The 24,537-nt window shown below is 38.7% G+C and overlaps 1 protein-coding gene across 3 annotated transcripts in view; it reads right to left on the reverse strand.

The window, feature by feature from the left end:
* cpeb4b (cytoplasmic polyadenylation element binding protein 4b) overlaps positions 1-24,537 on the reverse strand; it is an 82,957-nt gene that overhangs the window by 31,876 nt on the left and 26,544 nt on the right. The window contains exons 3-4 of one of the 3 annotated variants that reach the window (XM_048603726.1): positions 15,160-15,210; positions 1,829-1,852 (exon numbers count right to left, since the gene is read on the reverse strand). The exons of 1 other annotated variant lie outside the window; for it this stretch is intronic. In XM_048603726.1, the coding sequence (XP_048459683.1) occupies positions 1,829-1,852; positions 15,160-15,210 (75 nt within the window). The remainder of the gene's footprint in view (positions 1-1,828; positions 1,853-15,159; positions 15,211-24,537) is intronic. One more of the 3 variants, XM_048603727.1, reaches the window with a different exon arrangement.

Here is a 24,537-nt window from a genome sequence, read left to right on the forward strand (position 1 = left end):
AGATGAATGTTAACATTTCTCTAAGGCATGGAGAATAAAGTTATTTATAGACCTTCAAACAGGACTACAAGATATTGCACTAACAGCAGTGAGAGGATGGTTTTTGGAAACGGATTTGAAAAATGGTTATTTCAAGGAATTACAAAAGATCAATGGATACCAGGATTGATCATCATCTCCAAGTCCAAGTGTTCATAGAAAATAAAACCATAAAAGAGTGGTGGGCTTGGTACGTGTTCACGTATGCATGGAATTAAAAGGCTTCTGATTATTTGGGTCATTTGTGACAGCATTTGATGTGAGATTGATTTTATTCCTCTTTTGGCAGTAGCGTGTTGTTGAGATAGACATATACTGTCCAACAGTGGCTATTGTTGATATATGACAATAAACAAAAGGTATGTGACGATCAATAAATCTTTCAAGTAGACTGGAGCTGATTAAATCTGAACTCATTTTCTGGCAGTATCCAATATGATGTTGTCCAATGCCTCAGAATTCAAAACTAACTACTTGAATGCATCTAGAATTAATTATATTGCATGCCAGAACTTTGAATCTAAAGTTAATCTTTCATTAATTTTGGTACAATTATGACAATTTGGAGATTATTAACAAAGTTACTGCTGGCACCAAGCTGTTCACATTTGTTTTTCACTTCATGCATTTTAGTTTTAGTCAGTGATTGTTCTTTTAATGATCATTATGCAACTTGAACAAACTTGAAAACAAATTCACTTTGTATAAATGCACGTATTACAGGCATAAATTAAAATGAAGTTTGCAATTCTATTTGGTCTACTTTTTCCTAAAATATGGAAATAGTTTTCCATTAATTGGACAAACTGTTGAAGCATTAGATTTTATAAATCAGTATACATTTGTAGACATCTAATATTGGTTAGTCATGCAGTGAAGCAATGTAGTTTCGCTTTGTTCTTGCAGTAGCTGTATACACACACTGGCTTTATAAAATGAGTCTCAGTAAAACAGATCACTATTTTAAAAAATGCCATTTCAATGCTACTTTAAGGGCTGGCAATTTGGAGAAAACAACTTCAAACAATGAAAGATTTCAGACGCACATTTTCAAGTGGAGATGAAAAGTTGCACAGACATTTTTCTCCCTCTCCTTGGTTTCATCCCCACATGTAACAGGGAAAACGTGGTGAAATGTTAATGAAAATAATCTATATTCAAAATAATAAATTTTCAATAAAATATACTTCAAGAATTATAGGGTTTTGCAAATTTATTGGAACATTAAATCAAGTTATATAATTGTATAGTTAGAACATACCAAATATTCATACAAATTTGTTAAAATTAAAAGGGATACCAAGTGAAGTTCAAACTACAAACAAGAGTTTTCCATGTCTTATTGGAAGTAATTCAGAATGGAGTATTGAACAAATCAAGGTGAAACTGTGTAGGAAAGCTAACTGAGTTTTCTCCACCCCACCCCCAGTGTATCAAGTCTTCTTCTGTATTATCAAATGGAATTCTAAGCTGGCATTTATTAAACATCATGCAAAGTCAAGGAACCCAGAGGAAATCATGAGGCCAAATTTTGTGCATCTCAGAAAATAGATTTGTAGGAGGTCTAGAATGAGTTATGAGTGTACAAGGAAAAACTTCATTGTTATTGATATCTTATGCAATCTAAATAAAATATACTTTGTGTCATGCATCTCATGATGAAACTTCAAAGTCCTTCATAAGGAATTACTGTGTTTGAAGTTGTGACTTGCATTTAAAAACGTATGACTAGTCATTGTGAAGTACTATGCTATGAATATATTACAAAAATTTATTTTCATGGTTTTACCTCGCCTTCGCCCATATGTCCTTGCTGCATGTAAACAGAAAGAAAACACTTTTCAATCAAAGAAGATAAATTTATTTTCTTTATCACACCCATGTAGAAAAAGCAATGCAGAAACTATGGATTAAAATGTCAAGAAAACAGTCTAAATTAGTTTCACTCTTCAAAGTGCAAAAGGGCAATGTGCAATTTAAATGGATGTCACATTTGTAAAAAGTATAAATGTTAATACTGAAAACCCTAAACAGAAGCCTTCTATTGTGACATTAGCAAAAATTTGATATCAAATTAACAACTTTTTCCAATCATTAATTACTAAATGACCAATATTTTTCAAAAGTGAGGGATAAAGAAAGGCAGGATAAATTGCATAGTTGATTAAAAAGCTGATAAACAGTTACATCAAATTCCTCTTGGTCTTGCCACGAAAACAGATGGAATTAGTCAAACAATTGTAAAGATTTCAACTATTACACTGGTCGCCTAGAGGCAAGTCTTATCCCTAGTTCAAAAACAACAGTACAATTTGCCTGAGGAGAGTGTGTGGACCACTGCAGTCTATGTGAAGAAGTAGCTGCTGCAATGTTGGCTTGTTAAGAAGTTCCAAGATTTCATCCTCGTGGTGATGAAGGAAAATGATAAAGTTCAAATCAGTATGTGTGACTTGAAAGAAAACACAAAAGCAATGTTGATCAAATGCACCTATTAAATGTTGAAGGTTTAGGAGCTGCTGCAGTGCATGTAGTAAATGGATGGAGTAAATATCAAACTCTGGTTGGAATGCTGATTGAGTGGACCACTTTGTACAGAATAATGGCAAATTTCTTGTCTTAGGAGCTGCACCCACCCAGGCGATAGAGGATACAATATAACATTGCATCTTGCATTCCAGTTCATTAAAACTAGGAGGAGTAGGATGCTCAACTCGGAGCCTACTCCCCCATTCAATATCCTCTACATCACTGCCATACTCCCACGATCTCTCCAAATCCCTTGATATCTTTTAAAAGAAAACCCGAGACCCAGTTTCTGGGATGGAAAGTTTTCTTATCCCAGATCTAAATGACCTACTCCGTATCCAGAGACTGTGACTCTTTGCTCTAAGACTCCCCAGTGGAAACACCCATCCTGCATTTTGTCTGTCTAGCCCAATTCGAATGCTATGCCTTTCAATCGGACACCCACTCGTTCTTCTAAATTCACTAATCTCTCTTCACACGACAATCGTGCCAACCCCGGTATCAGGCTAGAGAACCTTTGCTGTACATCCCCAAGTAGTATATCCTCTCAGATATGGAGGAAAACTGTACACAACACTCCAAGTGTAGTCTTACCAAGCCATAAATGCAGCACCACGGAAAGCAAGGGGAAATTCATACAGCATAGAAACAGATCCTTCTGTTAATTCGTCTGCACCGACCAGAATATCCCAATCTGGAGTGTCAGAGGCTGAGGAGTGACCTTATAAAGGCTTATAAAATCAAGAGGGGTGTGGATAGTGAATAGCCAGGATCTTTTTCCTAGGCTAGTCCCATTTGCCAGCATTTGGTCCTTATTCCTCCTAACCTTTCCTACTCATGTATCTATCCAAATAGGCCTTTCAAATATTGTGATTGCACCAGCCTCCCCACTTCCTGTGGTAGCTTGTTCCAAACATGCACCACTCTCTGCGTGAAAGTGTTACTCATCAGGTCCTTTTTAAAATTTTCACTTCTTACCTTAAAACCCTAGGAAAAAGATCTTGGGTATTCACTCTATCCACACCCCTCATGATTTTATAAGCCTTTAAGGTCACTCCTCAGCCTCTGACACTCCAGAAAAAAAATGGCCCCAGCCTATTCAGCCTCTCCCTATAGTTCAAACCCTCCAACCCTGGCAACGTCCTTGTACATCTTTTCTGAACCCTTTCAAGTTTCACAATATCTTTCCTAAAGCAGGGAGACCAGAATTGAACACAGTATACTAAAAAAGAGGCCTCAATGTACTGTACAGCCACAACATGACATCCCAAATCATACTGAATGTCCTGATCAATGAAGGCAAGTGTGCCAAATGTCATCTTTACCACCCTTGCCTACCTGCGACTCCACTTTCAAGGAAATGTGTGCCTGCACCTCTAGGTCTTTGTTCGACAACACTCCCCAGGATACTACCATTAAGTGTATAAGTTCTGCTTTAGTTTGCCTTACCAAAATACAACACTTTACATTTATCTACATTAAACTTCACCTGCCACTCTTTGGCTCCATTGGCCCATCTGCCCATCTGATCAAGGTCCAGTTGAAGTCTGCGGTAACCTCCTTCACTGTCCACTACACCACATATTTTGGTGTCCTCTGCAAACTTAGTAATCATACCTCCATATTCACATCCAAATCATTTACATGAATGGCAGAAGCAACGGATGGGGAGACTGTCACTGTAGAAACGCACATGATCTGATCAACTAATCAAAGTTTATCGTCAAGACAGAGCATATTCATGCTATATATTATTCTATTACACAACGACCAGAAGGCTCCAAAACTGCCAACTCAATCATTTAATCAAGTTTTGAACATGTTAAATCCTTGAATGTAAAGTGTATGGTATGCACACTATACATTGCACCTAATCCCAGCTATCCCTTTTATCCCCCAAAAAAGGTAATCACATTCTCCCAAAGTTTTAAAAAGTGTAGCAAAAGATGATTTCATGATATTTTTCAATTAACCTTAATGCTTGATAGTCATGCCTGTCAGAAGAAAATTTGACATATGACAAAAGTTTTAAAGAAAGAAAATGCTACAACAGCACAAGACAAGGAGTGCTGATATAAAAAGGACTGACTTCACCTTAAACTGCAATAATTCAAGTTGAAGCTAATACAGTCCTGCAATGGTCAGGTTCGGTTATTTCCTAAGTGGGATTAGTTAGCTCAGTAGGTTGGACAGCTGGTTTGTAATGCAATGTGATGCCAACTATACAGGTTCACTTCCTGCAACTAGCTGAGGTTACCGTGAAGGACTCTTTGAAAATCTTCACTCACCTGAGATGTGGTAACCCTCAAGTTAAACCATCACCAATTGTTTCTTTAATGAGAGACTCTGGTAGGACTAAGCTGACTTTACTTTTATTTCTCCAGTGGAAGATGAAATGGACAAAGGTCAATTTGCAAGAATTTCAGAGGTTGTTCCATTTGCTTCAAATGGAAAATTGATCAAGTTCAAAATACATCAACAGAAGACAGATTTCAAAGCAAAACAATGATTTAGTACCACATAACAGGAGATTCAAAAACATAGGAGAATCTTTTGACTAGTCAGACTTTGGAATAAGTAGTTAAATATATATAAAATATGTAAGCATTTACTAGATAGAGTCAAGTAAGGAATCAATTATGCTAGGGAAAAGCATTCATTAGTGTTTAAAAATGTTAAGATGGGTGTTCATGGATAGACAAGTTGTACTTAAACTGATGAGGTACAAGACCATTAAGAGAAGTTGCATCTAAAAATACTGTGGGAAATTAATGTGGAAATTCAGGAGGCATGACCATATTTTCCAGCCATCCTTGGACTCCAGGACGGTACCAGAGGAGGGAAGAATTGCAAATGTTACTGTTCAAAGAAAGTTTAAAGTTAAACCTAGAAATGACAAGGCAGTCTGTTTAATTTTGGTGCGTAATTCAAGACAAAATTGAGACTTGGCAAATGCAGTTTAATTAGACAAAGCCAGCATAGCTTTGTTATGGGTGAATTACATTCAACTAGATCTTACCCTAGACATTGGTTTACAGGGCACAACTTCAAAATATGCACATGATACAAAGTTTGAAATCTTTGTGAACAGTGATAAAGAATAGCTCAGAATTTCATAAGGACAGTCAACAGGGTGGTACATATGTGGTGGGTGAAACTAAATGCAGAAAAGAGTAAAGGGATTCCTTTTTGTAGGAAGGATAGAAATATAAAAAAGGCTAGTTTTAAAATGGCATGCAGGAACAGCAGGACATGAGTGTGTTGCACATCAATCACTGAAGGTGGCAACATATGTTGAGACAGCACTATTAATAAATACAAAAGCAGTAATTGTAAAACTTGCATAGTTCTGATTCAGCCTCAGCAGCAGTTTTCTGTGCCACACTTTAGGAAATTTACACACGCACTGGAGTGCAGGAAAGATATGAGATTGCTCCCAGGGATGAGCAAATTCAGTTGCATAAACAGATTGGAGAAATTATCCCATAATCTTAGACTACAACCCCCGATTTTAGACACTCCAGTCATCAGAAGCTTCCTTCTTGACTTGTTAAAATTCTGAGGGGTTTCTATAAAATTTCCCTCTCACTCTCCTAAACTCAAGTGAATATAGTCCTAGCCAATCTAGTCTCACTTCATATGCCAGTCCTGCCATCCCAGGAAACAGGTGTTCCTGTTCCATAGTCAGAACATCCTTCCTCAGATAAGGCACCCAAAACCTGGCACAATACTCTGTGTGGAATCATCAAGGCCCTGTACAACTGCAGCAAGATATAACCAGATGAGGCTGATTAAACCAGATCCAACATCAGCATTCAATTTATGGGAATCACCTTATGAAAGTGATATTCACTTTGATGGGGGTGCAACATAGACTAACTAGAATAATATTTGAAGGATGGTATTACTGCAATAGCTGAAATTGGTTCACGAGATCAGTATGTAGAAATCGGTTAGATGAAGATAAGGAACGATGGGAGAAAAAGTCTTCACTACCATGAGTGGTCTACAGGCCCCAAAACAAAAAGGTCAGAAATGAGGGATGACTTTAATCTATACATAATCTGGAAAGATCAGGCTGCAAGTAGCAGCTTTGATGAGGAGCTCATTGGATGCTTTTGAGATGTTTCTTAGATTGGTTTAATTTTACATCGGTTTGAAAGGTAGAAGATGGAGGCTAAGACTAGCACTTTAAATTAAGAGCAACTAAATGGGCATGAAAACTGAGCTAGCTGAAGTAAAACTCACATTTAAGGTTATGGAATAGATCAGAGATCCAAGGCAGACTAAGGGAATAATGCAGAGCTCAGAATAAGTATATTTCTAATATAAAAAAAATTCTAGAGCGGACCCATTGTGGTTAACTATAGTAGGTGAGGAACATATCTAGCTTAAGAGCAAAATACAGTTGTATAATGAATGATTGGTCTGAATATAAAGAGCACAGAATCACAAGTCTTACAGTGGAGAAAGAGACCATTTGGCCCACTGTGCCCACATGGCTTTTCAAATAAGCATTAGATAAGAAAACATGTGAAAGTATCATAAAAGTCAGATTGTTTTCACAATGGCAATTAATGCTGGGTTAATTGCTAATTGATGAATTTTTATTAACCAAATGGTGTGACAGGATACAGGGCACAGGCAGGAAATGTTCTAGGCCCAAACACCTTCAGCTGCTTCGATTGTGTTTTCTCCACAAGGCCAGAAATGAAACAGCCCTTTTCCTTATGCAGCACAACTTAAGCAAATATCCAGACTCAGATAAGTGGCAAGTCATATTCATGTGACAAAAGGTGACAAGCAACAGCTCTCTCAAAGCAAGGCAAGAGGATCCAACCAATATACCTTGAAATTCATGGCCTTACCATTGCTAAGTTCCACACTAATATCCTGGAGGTTACCAGTGACCAGCCATATAACCAGTCAGAAACTAGAAATTCTCCATTGGTAAAAATCACTCCTGGCTCACCAAGGTCTATCAACATGATCTGAAGCACATGCCTTAAGCGTGGCGTAATACTTTTCACTTGCCCAGTTAGTATAGCTCCAGAAGTGTTCAATACCATCCAGGTAGAAATAGCCCACTTGATTGGCACCCCATCTACCAGCTTCAAACATTCAATCCCTGCTACCACTGTACACTGGTATAATGTGTACTATCCACAAGATGCACAGAAACATCTCACCAAGGCTCCTGTAACAGAACCTTCTAAAGCCATGACATCTACCATCTGGAAGAACGGAGTTGCAAATGTATTAAACACTGCCATCTGCAAGTTCCCTTCCAAACTGCACACAATTAAGACTTGGAACAATACTGCCACTCCTTCACTATCAATCATTGTGTGTAAATCCTAGGACTCCTTTTTTAACACTGGAGTGTACAGCTCCTTCTTGGCAGCAGTTCAAGGCAGTGGCTTACCACCATATTTTCACAAGCAGTTGAAAATGGGAATGATGTTGAACTTGCCAGCAATGCCCACATTCTGCAAAAGAATGAGGTGGCTGGATGACAAATCATTATTGTGATGAATAATGGAAGCAGCTCAACTGGCTAAATAACAGCCTTTTTCCAATGCTCTCCATAGTATTTATGTAGCGGATTAAGTCATAACTGCACAATCCAAATATGGTCCAACCATTCACTTACGCATCATTATTTTACTTGCCTATATTCCAACTTACAAAACCCAAAAAGATATTAAAGATTTTATCTACATGCATAAAACTATCAGGAGAGCTTTTAGAATCTTTTCAGAGCATATACTTCTTTCAATAATGTACTACATCATGCTTAAATGCAACTCTGCCTATTCTGCTAATCTATATGTTTTTAATACAAGTATAAATGTGCCTTTTATATTTACCTAGCCTTTATCAGTTCTCCACACTGTTTATGGAAGTCTCACTAAAAAGGCACCTTAGTTTTGTTGCTGTACCTAAATCTAAACACACAATCATGAAAAAGTGAAGGAGCCAGCACTAATTGTTTAAACTGAAGAATTACTGAATTTAGAAGCCCCCAAATGTCAGTGCTGTACTCTGAGCAGGTTGACTAATCAGAAGCAGATTATATAGTTTTAGAATATGCAAACACTTTCATTTTAATATTATTAGAACAACAGAAAGATGGAGATGGATTATCCGATCAGAACTCACTAGTCAAAGATGTACCATTGTTACATACATATAATGTGTGTCAAAATAACCATTATTTCCCTCTTGTAATCAAGAAAGCCTGTTGTAAGTGGAAACATTCCATCAGGAATTAAACAGCACATGCTTACACGAGACGTTGCCAAAGACATTTAAAACATTAAGACTATGGAATAACTAAAATAATTAAAAGACTCCGCAGAGATGAAGTCCATTGTTTAACTGGAATGCAATGTATTAAAAAGAAATAATGCTACTTAACATTACACTCTTAGAGATTGTTATGATAATTGTGGATAACACTTCATTACAAACCCCAAAACTAATAAATCACTCCTTTCAACAGACAACTTCATAACAGCAGCATAGCATAGGAACAGGCTTTTTAGCCCACCATGTCTGCATCAACCATTATGCCATTCTAAAACTAATCCCATCTGCCTGCACGTGGTCTATATCCTTCTATTCCCTGCCTGTTCACGTGCCTGTGTAAATTCCTCTTAAACTTTGCTCCTGCATCTGCTTATACCACTTCCCCTGGCGAAGTGTTCCGGGCACCTGCCAGCCTCAAAAAAAAAACTTTACCCCCTCACCTTAAACTTTTGTCTCAGTATGAGATTACCCCGGGAGGAAAAAAAAAAATCATGCCTTTCATAATTCTATATAATTCTATCATATCGCCCCTCAGCCTCCAACACTCTAGCAAAAACAATCCAAGTTTATCCAATTTCTCCTTACAATTTATACACTCTAATCCAGGCAACATCCTGGTAAACCCCTTTTGAACCCTCTACAAAGTCTGTAAAAATTCCTGTGGTGGGGTGACCAGAACTGCACACAAGACTTCAAATGTAGCCTAAAGTCATACACAGCTGCAACATAATTCGGCAACTTTTTTTACTCAAGGTCCCAACCGAAGACAAGCATACCGTACAATTAGTTCTCCGAAAACATGATAGTTGCGTTCTTGCACAACCTCATGCTATAGAAAATTGTTATAGGGAAATTGCTATAGAAAATCACTATGCTGTACAGTAAAAAGTTTGTTATCCAAACGCATCCACTATTTATCAATCGCATTACAGCCAATTCGTGTTAACGAAACACACATTATAGCAGAAATAACTGTATGCCTTCTTTGCGACTCTATCCACTTGTGTTGCCACTGTCAAGAAGCTACTGACTTGTAGCCCAAGATGGCTCTGCTTATCAATGCTCCCAAGGGTCCTGCCAATTACTTTTGCATTTGACCTCTCAAAATACATTACACTTTCTATATCAAATTCCATTTGCTATTTCTCAGTGAAACTTTCCAACTGATGTATACCCTGTTATTATCTTTTGACAACCTTCCTTACCAACTGTAATCCCCCCCAAATTTTTATGCCATTTGCAAGCTTATCACTCAGCACTAAGCCTTGTGGAACACCACTGGTCACAGACCTCCAGTCAGAAAAATCACCCCTCCCCAACTACTCTCCATCTTTTATGACGACACTAATTTTGGATCCAATTTACTAATTCACCTCTGATCCCACATGACTTGTCCTTTCTGACCAGCCCACTATGACAAACTTATCAAATGCTTTAGCCAAGTCCATACAGACAACATCCAGTGCCCTACTCTCAATCTTCATCACTTCCTCAAAAAAACTCACTCAATCAAGTTTGAAAGACAAAACCTCACCCCACATAAAGCCATGCTAATTTTAATCGCTAATAAATCCATGCTTATCCAAAATGCAGGTAAATCCTGTCCAAGAATCTTCAATAATTTCACGAGCACTGACGTAAGGCTCACCAGCCTACAATATCCTTGATTATCCCTGTTGCCTTCTTTACGTAAAGGAACAAGCATGGTTATTCTCCAGTCTTCTGGGATCTCACTAAAAAGAGAATACAAAGTTGACTGTATCCGCTGCTCCCAATGTGGCCTCCTATACATCAGTGAGACCAAGCATAGGCTCGGAGACTGTTTCGTTGAGCATCTGCGCTCTGCACGTGACAAATGACAGCACCTTCTGGTCGCCAACCATTTTAACTCCCCCTCCCACTCCCTGGGTGACATGTCCATCCTGGGCCTCCTCCAGTGTCACAATGACACCACCCACAAACTGAAGGAGCAGCACCTCATTTTGCCTCAGGAGCCTACAGCCCGACAGCCTAAACATGGAATTCACCAGTTTTAAAATCTCCCCACCCCTGGCCTCATCCCATGTCCAACTCTCCCTCTCATGCCCGCCTCCTTGACACAACCTGTTCATCTTCTCTCCCACCTATTCCTCCATCGCACACTGGCTATGGGAGGCCTATACTGTAACCCCATCACAATGATTGCACCTCACTTATTCCCGAATTCTACCCATATGGCCTCACCTGAATTAAGCCTCCAAGATGTCCTCTTAGTACAGCTATAACATTCTCCTTAAATCAGTCATACAACTGTTACTCCTTTACATCCCTCTTTATCATGCCCGAAACATCTAAACCCTGGAACGATGAGCTTCCAGTCCTGCCCTACACTCAGCCAAGTTTCTGTAAAGGCCAAAACATCATTAGGTCCGTATAATAATCCAGGTCCTCAGTTCATCTGCCTTAACTGTTGTACTAATTACATCAAAATAAATACACGTCAGACTGCCTGTTCCTTCTCCTCAAACCACTCTACATGCTGACCTACTGCTCTGTTCTCACACACCTGCCAAATTGGTGGCACTAGCAAATCTCCCTGCAAGGATATTGGCACCCCTCCAATTTGGGTGCAACCTATCCTCCTTGTACAGGTCTCACCTGCCCTGGAAGGAATCCCAGTAATCCAGATATCTGAAAGCCTCCCTCCTTTTTAAAACAGCTCTTTAGCTATGCATTAAAAACTGTATTATCTTAGTATTTCTGGCCACACTAGCACATGGCATAGGGTGCAAATCCTGCTTTACAACTTTTTAACCCAACTCCTTTTGCTGGACTTCATCTCTCTTCCCGTTTAGATCATCAATACCAATGTGGGCCACAACCTCCGACTGCTCACCCTCTCTTTTCAGAATATTTGTGCCCACTCAGACATCCTCAACCCTGGGATCAGGGAGGCAACACAACCATTCTCGAGTTTCAGCCACAGAAATCTGTGCCTTTTACTGTAGAATCCCTTTGACTTCTGATCACCTACACTTTGGCTCTGTTACACAGAGAGAGTCAATTGTAGTGCCATTGATCTGGCTCCCCGGACAGGCCATCACACCAAACAGTATGCAAAATGGTATATTTGTTTGAGAAGGAACAGCCACACAGTATACCTGCACTATCTGTCTGCCCCTCCTATCCATTTATCTGGCTGAACCTTTGATGCCGCTTCAACCAATACACGTGGTCAGGACAGAGCTGCAGGTGGACACACTTTCCGCAGAGAGCTGTCAGGGACACTTGGCTTCCCCTGGATTTCTCACATCTCACAGGAGGAGCATAACACTCCACTAACTGCCATTATCACCCCTCTAGCAACTACTGGATTAAAATAAGGAAAGACCTTACCTTGCTCTGTCTTCATACTGCTTGCCCCACACCCGCCCTCCCCACCGCCCCCACCCCCCCCACCCCAACTCCTCCAGTAAAACCAGACGCTCACCAAAGCCAGACTTTGACCTCAACATCCCCTGTCCGAAATGGCCACTCCCACTTTCCTCCCCTTTATATGCTGCCAGTAGGATTGAAAAAATCTCCCAGAATCTTCCTCAGTCACTTCTCACGACTGCCCTTTATTGGATGCTCACCCTCATGTTTAGCACCAGGTCATCCACGACCCCCTTTCTCAGTGGTGGTGACCGAGCTAAATTTTCCTAGAATCCTCCTCAGTCACTTCTCAGTACTGTCATCTGTTAACTACAATGAGCTTTCATTCTAGTCACAGTATGAAATATGACTAGTGTTTTTAAATAAAGAAAACCCTAAAATGATGCATGTTGTGCTGTTAAAATAGTTTATGCACATTCATCAGAAGCAATGTGGTTTATGACCTTTAATCTGCAAATTTAAAAAAAGGAGTGGATCCAATAATGAGTTTTAATTAACTAAGCATTTAAGGTACAGCATGAATACCTCATCTGATAGAAACCAAATTCTTCAGTGATATTATAAAAATATGTAATATTAAAGAGTAACTGACTTCATATGATTATCTAAATTGAAGCTATGAAAACAATTTTTCTGAAGATCTTGACAGTGAATCATTCTTAAATCAAATTTAATTTCACCAAAGAATTGTGAAATATTTCCTCTTTTTTTGTGGGATGCCTGCCTGCCCCTGGTTGCCCTTCAGAGGTTGGGAATGAGCTGCTTTCTTGAACTGCTGCACTCCACCTGTTGCGGGTTGACTCACCATTATATTAGGGAGTGAATTCCAGGATATTGACCTAGAGACAGTAAAGGAATCGTGATACAGTTCCAAGTTAGGATGGTGAGTGGCTTGGAGGGGAACTTGAAGGTGATGGTGGTGCCATGTATCTGCTGCCCTTGACCTTCTAGATGGAAGTGGCTGTGGGTTCGGAAGGCGCTGTCTGAGGATTTTTGGTGACACGGTACCTTTCAAAACTCACCATTTTACCAGTGCTGTATTAAGAATGGGACTACACCTCTTGTATCCACAAAGCTTGAATTCAGATTACTTGTGTTAGGAATGGACCATTTCTATAGCTTAAATATTATTAATTTAAAAAGTGAACTCTAACACAAGGATTGGGAAATCATGCAAATACACTAACATTCCTTGGAACGACTCATACACAAATCAATAAATCGGCAGCATCACTCTGGTTTATCTCTTCCTTTCATTATTTGTAACGATCTATTCTCATTATCTTCTGTCGCAGCATACCCTAACCAGGTTTTCAACTTCTAGCAATGGTACTTTCCAAGTTCTAGAGTTCTTCACAGCCACATTAAAAGACTAACTCTATTTCTCTCGACAGATACTATCAAATTTTCAGCAATTGCTTTTTATTTATTTTTTTAAACCACTTAGTCTCCACAACACAATAAGCATTAAAATTTAGACTATACGGAGAATGTAGGAATCTAGAAATAATGGGTTGTGTGCAGTACAATTTGCCAACATAATTCATGTATGACATGCCTGTACCTGTCAAAAAAATTTTAGATAATGTACTAAGGTGTCAAGTGTAATAGAAATAAATGTACTAGAGTTTCTCTTACAGATGCTTTGTTATACACTAACCGATATACCCAATCCCAGTTAGCTTTTTCCCTTTAAAAATATTACTTGTGACCTTTTTGTTAGTGCAAGGTCCTGTTACCTTTGTCCAGCTGATATTCATCACAGAATAAAAACTGCAAGGAACCTTCTAGGCTACTACACAGTGCACAGCTTGGTGGTAACATCACTTTCCCTCCAGACTTCAAAAATACATTTGTGACAAAGATTACAACAAACTCGCAAGAAAAATAACTTTGTTTTTCAGGAAGTTTTGTCAATTTCAAATCTCACTAACTACCAATGGGTCATTCTGAACTTTAGAAATACTTTGGCTGTCCAACTGTATGAAATTTATAAACAAGATTCCCAAGTTCCATTGTATAGGTTTATAAATTCATAAGAATTTAAGGTTGATTTATACTCTTACCCGTCAAACTGATTCTTTTCATCGTGCATTTCATGGTTTTATCTAATTTCTTTACTGTATGCGAGTTAAGAACCAGTTACTTAGGCAAATTAGAGGAGATGGATCTATACTTCTTAGGACTGGAGATAGCTGATCAAAATCATGAAGCATTTATAGAGTAATTAAGAAAAATCTATTTCTACTGTTTGAAGGGCAACCTTGTAATGATCCAAAATGCATGTGAAAGTAGATTAAACAGCTTTCATAAGCATCTTGGACACATACTTAGAGAGGAAATAGCTGAAAGGTAGGGAAAGGGACTAATTGAACAACTTTAACAGACAGAACAGGCATGATAGAATGATACAAGACAGAAGTTACTTCTTCTGTGATGCTATTCCAAGATGAGAAATAGAATTCCATAGTCCAGAGTCTGAGCATGACATGAACCTCCCTCTCACACAGCTTATTATTGTTGATACTCAGCGCAGTTCTAAGATTTGCCATTACATAAAAATTTAAGAAATTAGTGTACGAGGTACATTTCACTGTGTACTCTAGTTTTCATCTATTCAATAATGGCTCAAGGTTGGCAGTGAAGAGTAGCAAAGTAGGCTTAAATGGCATGGATCTTAAACAAAAAATGAAGGGTTATACTTTTAGCTATCTTCAGAACAAAAACTTACTGAACTGAGATATTCAGTGCTTGGAAAAGGTTCAATTTCTATTGGTGCACCATTGTGACATGATGGTGATTGGTGAGCATTACAGGTCCAATTTCAGCATTAAGAACTGGCACTGTAAAGTTGTGATAAATACTTACCATTAATAGAAAGAGGACTGTCTGATCCTGGATGTGTGTAGTTTAGACGACCTACACGAAAATAAAGAAAGTTACGTGAGGCATAAACTGAGAAGCCAGTTTTAGGTCACCCTTTCCAGCAGGAAACCTCACAACAAAACTTCAAAAAGGTGCTGAATGTTGATTTGGTTCCAAATTAGTTGGTATACAAGATGGAGATTGATAACACAAGTACAGAATTATTTTCAAGTTATTTACAAAATATTAAAATCTGAAATTCACAAGAGTCAGTTTTATCTTAATGCAGGCCCAAATTAAGTCTACAATAAAAGAGAGCCAATATAGATATTCTTATTTTATGGCTTCTTTAAAATTAATTCATAGGATATTGATATCGCTGGCTGAGACAGCATACAATGTCCATCCCTAATTGCAAAGGAGTCATTTAAATGTCAAATCATTTAAATGGGTCAAGTCCACAAGTAGAACAAATAGAAAAAGGGAGACTTTTTCTTTCTTTACGGGATGTGGGAGTCACATTTATTGCCCATCCATAACTGCCCAGAGGGCAGTAAGAGTCGTGGTTGCTGCAGGCCTGGAGTCACGTGTAGGCCAGACGAGGTAAGGGTGGCAGTTTCCTTCCCTAAAAAGGAGATTAGTGAACCAGATAGGTTTTTCTGACAATCAGCAATGGATTCATGGTCATCATTAGATTCTAAATTCCAGGTACGTATTGAATTAAGATCCACCATCTGCCGTGGCAGGATTCGAACCCATGTGTCCCGTACATTATCTGGGTCTCTGGATTAACTGTCCAGTGATAATACTGCGAGGCCATCACCTCCCCATATTTCCTTCCAGGGACATTTGTGAGCCAGATGGGTCTTTATGACAACTGACCAAGGTTATATGGTCGTCTTTAGTCTAGATTTTTTGTTTTAATATTTAATTATTTTAAAAATTGAATTCAAATTTCACTACCTGCCAGTGAGATTTTCATTCATGAATTTCATCAGAAGTCACAACACCAGGTTTTAGTCCAAAAGGTTAATTTGGAATCACAGGAGAAGCGCTCTGAAAGCTTGTGATTTCAATTAAACCTGCTAGACTGTAACCTTGGTCCAACAGTAGGGCCTCCACTTCATGAATATAGATAGTTAACCTAAGGGTCTGCATTGTCAGCCCAGTGACATTACCACAGCAGGACCAAATTGATATATACTGCAAACTTCGTTTTAACTGGCACCTTATCAACCGGTACTCTTGATAAACCAGCGAAAATTATACACCTCCAATATCATGATCAACCATGGTGTCTGAGCATTTATTTTCTTACTCGGAATCTTCTTTAATGATAAGCCACGTCCATCTTTTACAAGTTTATGCACTCTTGGAAGCCCAAGTGCACTTTTTCTTGACCACAGCAGGCTTGACTCTTTAGAATAGCACCGCACGAAGTGCAGCCATGTGAAGGTCCTTTCAGTACTTTTTCCTGCAGATGTGTTGACCTACTCACTTCTTGAGGATGACCATCACTTCTCTCCCATCAGCTGCTGGCTCATTCACTGCAGAACTGCAGGTATAAAGTCCACTGTAACAAAGTTTCTGAACTTCAGATTTTTGGACTAGGTGCTTATACACCTGCTGGTTCCTTTTAAATCAGGAAACTGGATCAGTTCCAGATGATCATTCATTGAAAGTGAGCCGATAGCTTTCCCCACCACCCTTTACTTGCTGACACTGTAAATAAAGCATAACAGTGATGTGTATACCCTCTGCATTACATTTCTATAACTTACTGTGTGTTTTTACATTGATTTTAGGAGGTGCACTGATGCTTTTACAGATTTTGAGGGATGTGGATGTCTCAAAGCTTTGCTTCGTCAGGGTTTACTGCTACTACACATAATTTTTGATTGTCCGGAGTATTTGATCAACTGGCACACAACTACTCCCATGGGTTCCGGTTAATAAAATGCTTGCTGTATTGATATATTTGCAATAGCACTTAATGTTGCATTAGATTGGATTTAAAATTTCTAACCTGATCAGTCTTTTGCAAAAGGTATTCCTGTACAGCCTTCATATAAAAATAAACTAAGCATTTATATATTCAGCTATGAACACAACACAAGAACAATTGTGGAATTCCTTCAGGTAGGAAACAGTACATATGAATTGCTTTATTTCCATTCACAGGATCTGGATGTTGCTGGCAAAAGGCTCCTAAATAATTATGGCAAGCCTCCTTAAACTGCTGTATTTGGTGCAGGAAAGATACTCTTACAGTTCTTTTTAGGTAACAGTCCACTACTGCACAACTGCACATCAATCTGAATGTTCCCTTGAAACCAGCACACAGGTTGGTCTGCAAGTCACCTCATGCAAAAGATCTATTAAGTTTTCAAAAAAAAAAACAAAACAAAACAAAACGGTTTGTTGGCAGGGAGTTGCAGGATTTTGACTCAAGTGTATATTTCAAGTTAATATGGTGACAAGCACAAAATGTAGCCATGGCAAGCCAGTAATGGGCTAAACAAATTAAAGTGGCAGTTGCAGATACAGTGCAAATCAGAGGGCTGCTGTGTCTTGGACAGTGTCAAGTATTTACATTGAAATTGCACTCAAGCAAAACAAGTAGAGAATCTCCATCATATGCTTGGCTTGTCCCCTGTAACTAATGCCAGATCTCTGGGTGGTCAGCATGCAAGTCACTGCCAATTAATGCCTTCTGTCTGACTTGTTCTTGTAGCCACAGTGAGAAACTGGTCCAGTTAAATATCTCTGGTCACTGGTGCCTCATTAAAAGGAATTCCAAATGGAACCAATTACAAAAGAAAAAGAATCACCCATCTAGACTCCAACGTCTGTTGTTCTGCAAATGGAATCCATGATCAAAGATTGGATTTGAAACCCTGACTGGAAATGGAAGTCAAGTTGGCTTGATCAGTCACTAAGAAACAAAGATTTAAATTAAGATTGGAAACTAAACCACTGACAGGAAACTGAACCAGTTGAAAACTATAAACCTTAGAAGTTGATCAAGTCCATTGGGCAGTACACAATCTGAAAGTGACTAAAACCAAATTATAAAGCTCAGACCAAACCCAAATACAGCTGCTGCAGCTTCCAAACAGCGTTGAGGAAGTTCTGCAGATATTTTTTCTCTTTGCTGAAGAAGAATGTGCTGTGGAATTCTGTGCACTGCTATGGGCTGGAGAATCAGGCTAAGTTCTAGAAGATGAGCTGAAATTCTGAGAAGATTACCAAAGTCAGTATTTAATGTTTGCTCCGTCAAACCTATGTACAATATGAATTGTTTTAAACAGTGAAATTTTGATATTTCATTTCTCAACAAATAACTGGGCTTTTAGTTTTCTTTTAAATATAAAAGACATTGGTCCTAACAAAGATCCTAACAAAATTCTGAATCGCATCTAGGAGTATACTATTCCAGATAAGAATGTAAACATCAGTAAGTTTTGGTTCAGTCCAGTAGTGGCTTATTTGAGTGCATAAATTCTATACTCTTTAAAACAGACACAGGAAACTCTCCCACTACGCCATTCCTGATTTTAGAAAACAATACCCCACACATTGAATGCTGATCAATATTCTCAATACCTACTAAAATCAGCTGGATAAAACAAACCTTATACAAGCAAAGATATATCATTACTTCAGGGATTTCTCTACAGATGGTCTCCAATTTAATTGCTAACAAATAGGATAGCAAACAAGGCAGTATGATTAGACAGAGATAGTAAGAACTGCAGATGCTGGAGTCAGAGATAACAGAGTGTGGAGCTGGAGGAACACGGCAGGCCATGCAGCATCAGAGGAGCAGGAAAGTTGATGTTTCGAGTCGGGACTCTTCTTCAGAAATGAATTAGACAATTTGGGAGAAAAAGACAAGTCAGTTATCACACTTGCTTATCCTATCACTCCTGCTAGAAAAGTACACACCTGGCTATGATAATGGTAATAGAATACAACTTGGATGTGATGTCCCTAAAAGACTACTGGCTCGTTCTGAGGAAGGGTCACTGTCCCGAAATGTTAACTCTGTTTTCTCCTCCACAGATGCTGCCAGACCTGCTGAGCTTTTCCAGCAACTTTGCTTTTGCTACTGGCTCTTAATTTCCCCATATCACCGGGTGAAGTACAGCAGAGAGCAACTGCTGTGTATAGAATAACATCCTAGTGAAGTCACCATTTTTTGGGAAAAAAAGGGAGTGGAGGAAAAATAGATACTAGTCCATGTTTTCACAAACTTATTCTGAGCACAAAATTAAGTTGTTTAGGAATAGTTACCTCTCCTCTGGCCGCTGTCTAGGCCTTCCACTTCAAATTTACACAAAATAACAACATGCTTTAAATGAATATTTAGAAATTGATGCTTTTAGTTCAATATGATATGCTAAAATGTTGTTAACCAGATACAAGTGGCGGGTTGGGGGGCAGGGGGGAACAAAAACACTAATTTTGCTCAAATCTCTCAAATATACGCTAGCAAGTTTAATAAATTTGATTTCAAGTGACAGAGCAGGGAAAAATAAAATCAAAATTATTCTCCAAAAAAAGTCAGACATTTGAAGTAATAGTTAGACCAGTTCAAGTATTTAAAAAAAACCACTCACTGACTCAACTCATTGAAGCACAGCTCTGAACAAAACAAACATTCATTGGTTGTTGCAAACCAATTTGGGTTGATTCAACAAAGCATGTTGGCATGATACTCTTCTCAAATCAACAACCTATTCATATAAAAGGATAATGAAGTTTCATTAGCAGAGTGGCCTATTTCTTCTGTAACAGTAAAGTACTGTCTACTCCGAATATTCTGAAGTTATTATTCCTCCTCACTGTGCTCAGCCCCAAATGTTTTCCGCCTTTCCTAAAAATGTGTTGACTCATATGGAGATACAGTTTCACTTCATGTACATTGTCCAAAAGCTCCTCTTGATTTGAAATGAGACAAAAAGTTCCATTTGTACAGCAGATTTGGGTTCCTGGAATGGCAGGAATCATGTGTGAAAAGAGACTGCATGGATTAGGACTATAAAAAGGTAAAGCTGACACAGTCTTATCGGATAATGGGGTTGGTCTCTCATTAGAAAAAGAACTGCTGGTGGTTTAATCTGGTGGTCACCGTGCCATGAGATTGAGGAGAATCCTCATGGTAACCTCAGCTGGTACAGGAATTGAGCCCACCTTGTTGGCATCACTGTGCCTTGTAAACAGCCATCCATCCACTGACAAACTGACGCCCCTACAGTGTAGAAGAATAAAGGTTAATCTCTCAGAAACCTATTAAATTCTAGCAGGACTAGACAGACTGAATGCAGAAAGGACACTTCCAATAACCGGAGAGTCTAAACCAGAGGCCAATGCTAAGGAAACAGAGTAGACCACTTAGCTGAGACGAAGAAAAATTTCCCACAAACTGATGAACCGGTGGAATTCTCTACCACAAGGTGGTTGAAACCAAAACATGAAGTGTTTTCAAGAAGGGATTAAAGGAATCAAAGGGTATGGGGATAAAATGGGAACAGGGTACTGAGTTGGACGATCAGCCGCAATCATTGAATAGCAGAGCAGGCATGGAGGGCCAAATAATTTATTCTCACTCCCATTTTCTGTTTCAGCGGCTAGAGGCCTTGCTTTACAGTAAATGATAAGCCTACTAATTGCACATGCAAGGTCTTTACATTTATAGAACATTGGTCACTTGATCCGTCATGGCTGCACTTGCTTTTCATGTCTATTTCAAATCGCTTTCCCTGCAGTTATTCATATTCTTTCCAATATTCTCAATTCTTTATAAAAGTAAAAAGATTTTACTTAAAAATATACTTCGTTTCAAGCATTTATATTCTAATAACACTATACAAACTAAGTTAATTTGATCAAACTTTCCTCTTCCTCCTTCAATCTCAAGGCTATAGCTCACTGATCTTATTTCACATGTTTATGGGATGTAATCATCACTGGTAAACCAGCATATGTTGCCCATCCTAAATTTTTGAGTGTAGGGTGAACAAATTATCTTGAACAACTGCAGTCCATACGGCGCAGATATATCTACTGTACTGTACATTCTGGGACAGTAAAACCACCAAATTTAGGACAGCATGCTGTCATTACAATAGATCAAAGTTCCAAAGCATTATGGGAATTCTGTTTTAGATTCAATTCCAAAATTTTCTTTGAAATTAGACTGCTACAGTCAAAATTAAGACTGCCGGTGAAAATTCAGTGCTGTCTGGCAAAGTACTGTGTGGGGTCCATGGACTATCACATCAGTCAAGGAATATCAGGGACACTTCAGACAGAAAGAGAGACACACAACAGGGAGAAACATGGGGTCAGACTAACTCACTCCCTCTCAGCAGAAAGCCCTCCTTTTGCATGCATTTTTGGATTTTGCCCTGCCAAGTATATACAAATAGGGTTAAAAGTCAACTGCAACTATGGTCTGCGAGTGTAGTAGTGGGAGAAAGTGTGCTATGAACAGAGATCTGTGTGTAGTGGCCTGGGTTTAAGCACTAGTGCACCACAGAGTTCACAGTAGAAGAACAGTTAACTAGTTACTCTTTGTTGAAGGTTTAAAACAAAACTTCTTCGCCGAGTCCCAGAAACCAGCTACAGGAAACAAGACAAGTACTTCCTCCCTGTGTGCTCCTAGCTAACATCAAAATGAAACAGGCCAAAAAGGATTTCAGCTACATGCAAAGCCTAGAATATTGAAATTGACTGCTAGACTATCCGCTCATCATAAACCACCCAGCGAGGCTGATTCATAACTTTTTTTGAGCTTACTTCTTTCTTATAATCTTATGTGCATGTCTGTAGCATAATTATTTATTTTGTACTTAACTAATATCACTTTTGTGAACTCAAAAAATCCTAGCTAAATTAGCTCCTTTTGGTTTGGCAGAAGTGGCATCCAAAAGAGAGGGATCTTTTCTAAAAGTAGCCCTGTGACAAATGAAGAGAGCAGGTGAATAAAGGAAAACAAATTAATCTCACTTTACAGGGCCTGGGTGTAACAATGGCCTGGAGGAGAACTTGCAGTTGGCGATGGTCCCATTCGCTGTTGCCTTTGATCTAAGTGGTAGAGTCATGGGTTTGGAAGGTGTTACCTGTTTACAAATTTCTACAATATGTCTTGTAAATATACACAATGCTGTGACCTTGCTGGTGGAGGGAATGAATACCTAATATTATAGATAGGGTGCCATCAGGCTTTGTCCACCACGGTGCTTTGCTTCAGGTTTTGTTGGAGTTGCGCTCATCTAGGCATATGGGGAGGACAGGAATGCCTTGATTTAAATTACTACTGAAACTGAAGCAAGCTTTTCATTTAAAATAACCTAAGTTCAGGAGATGCATTACTAACCCAAAATTTTCAGCCAGAGTGCAAATAATGTATATTTCACATTTAAGCCGTAAGTAACTAAAACAATGCACACTACACAAATATAATCAACACAACATCCAGGTGGGAAAGGGTGCACTATTTCTAAACAGACTTTAGAAACAACTTCAAATAGAGGTGCTGTTCACGCTCAAAAGGATGCCCTGGGGCATTAGCCAAAAGTAACAAAGCTTTTGGAGCGATATTTTTTCAAGTACAATATTCCTTAACAGCTAGACAAAAAGCTACCGAAAATTCATGTGCAAAGCATACTCACTGGCACCCTGAACTCACCCTCTCTGCATTATCACCCAATAACAAAGTCAAAGTCAATCAACTGTTTCCTGACTAATTCTGGTGCAGTTTTGTCTTTGAAAGAAACTGCCTACTAGACATTATCTTTTCAACAAAGCCTGTCTCACCCACATTAAAAGATTTTGTGGTATGGTCTCTCCCTTCATGATGGCCTTCAACTCAGTAATTACTAATTATTATATTGTCCACAATTACAGCTTAACCACTCATCCAGATGTCATGCAGACTATGGCATCTTTCAAATCTACCAAACCAACCACGGTTTGCAGGAAATGTTTTGACAGTCACAGAAGTTCTCTTTTCAGTTTCAGGGCATTAAATTTGGCCTCTCCTTGGAAAATCAGCTGTTAACAGGCATGCACCTTCAATTCTGGTCTTCTGTCAACATACACAATAATCATTCCACCTTCTAACAAATTGTACCCAGTACAGGAAATCTTTGTAGCACTTCAGCCATTAGCTTTTATCTTATCTTTATTTTTCTTGATGGTGTTACTGATGATGGCCTAAGTGAACTCTCCATGGCTTTGCCTTCACATCATGGCACATCCAATTTACGTTCCAAAATAATGGTTTACCTCATCATTTTGGGATTAGGGAATTCATGTCACCTAACATATATTTATTAGTTATCTTCTTGGCTTTGCTCATGTATTACAAGGTAAAGTAAAAAGCAAAATAAAGCAACATTGGCTAGTTACGAGTTTAAGTACACTAGGCAATTTTTACATGCAAAAATCTTAGATTCAGTGATGGCAACAACACCGATTAATGTATCGCTCTCATTCAGACCTAATTACAACCTTGGGTGGAACATGAACAAAAGTTCCGGGGCTGAACGCTTACTTACAATGACTTAAATGAGGGAAGAGGAACCATGGTAGCTAAATTTGCAAATGACAAAGTAGCAAAGTATGGAGAACGATATACAGATAGGTTGGTAAGTGGGCAAACATTTGTTAGATGACATATAAATGTGTGAAAAATGTGAAGTTGTTCACTTTGCCAGGAAGTATAAGAAAAATTACTTAAAATGGAGAACTTCTGCAAATATTCGTTGAACGGAAGTGATCTAGTAATGATCCATAAAGATTGCATGCAGGTACATCACAATCAAGGTGGCTAAAGGGTTGCTATTCTTTATGGGAGGAAATCATAAAATTAAGAATGTTGTTATGATTCAGTTGTACAGGGCATTCAGAGACCACATCTCAAAATTGTGAACACATTTTTGGTCTCCTTATTGAAGGAAGGATTTAAGTATGTTGAAAGCAAGACGACTTCTGGTACTGAAAACTTGGAATGATTGGGTTGCCTTGAGGTAGGTTGGATAGGCTGGGACTGTTTCCACTGGAGTTTAGAAGAGTGAGGGGTAACTTGTTTGAAGTATAAACATACTGGATGGACTTGATAAAGTGGATGGGCAAGAAAGGTTTGCTCTTCTGGATCAATCTAGAGCTACAGGAAAATGCTTTAAGATTTTACAGACACAAGGAGAGATTCCCTTCAAGATGACTGAGAGACTTTAGAATTCTGCCTCCGAAGTGGGCATCCACTTCTGTCTTAAAAGTAATCATTCTGCATGAGAATCAAAAGGTATCAGGAGTAGAAGGTAGTGTGGAATTCTGAGCACAAAGATCAGCTATGATCCTACTGAACGATGG

This window comes from Rhincodon typus, chromosome 12, assembly GCF_021869965.1.
Source record: "Rhincodon typus isolate 14 chromosome 12, sRhiTyp1.1, whole genome shotgun sequence".
Taxonomy (NCBI): Eukaryota; Metazoa; Chordata; class Chondrichthyes; order Orectolobiformes; family Rhincodontidae; genus Rhincodon; species Rhincodon typus.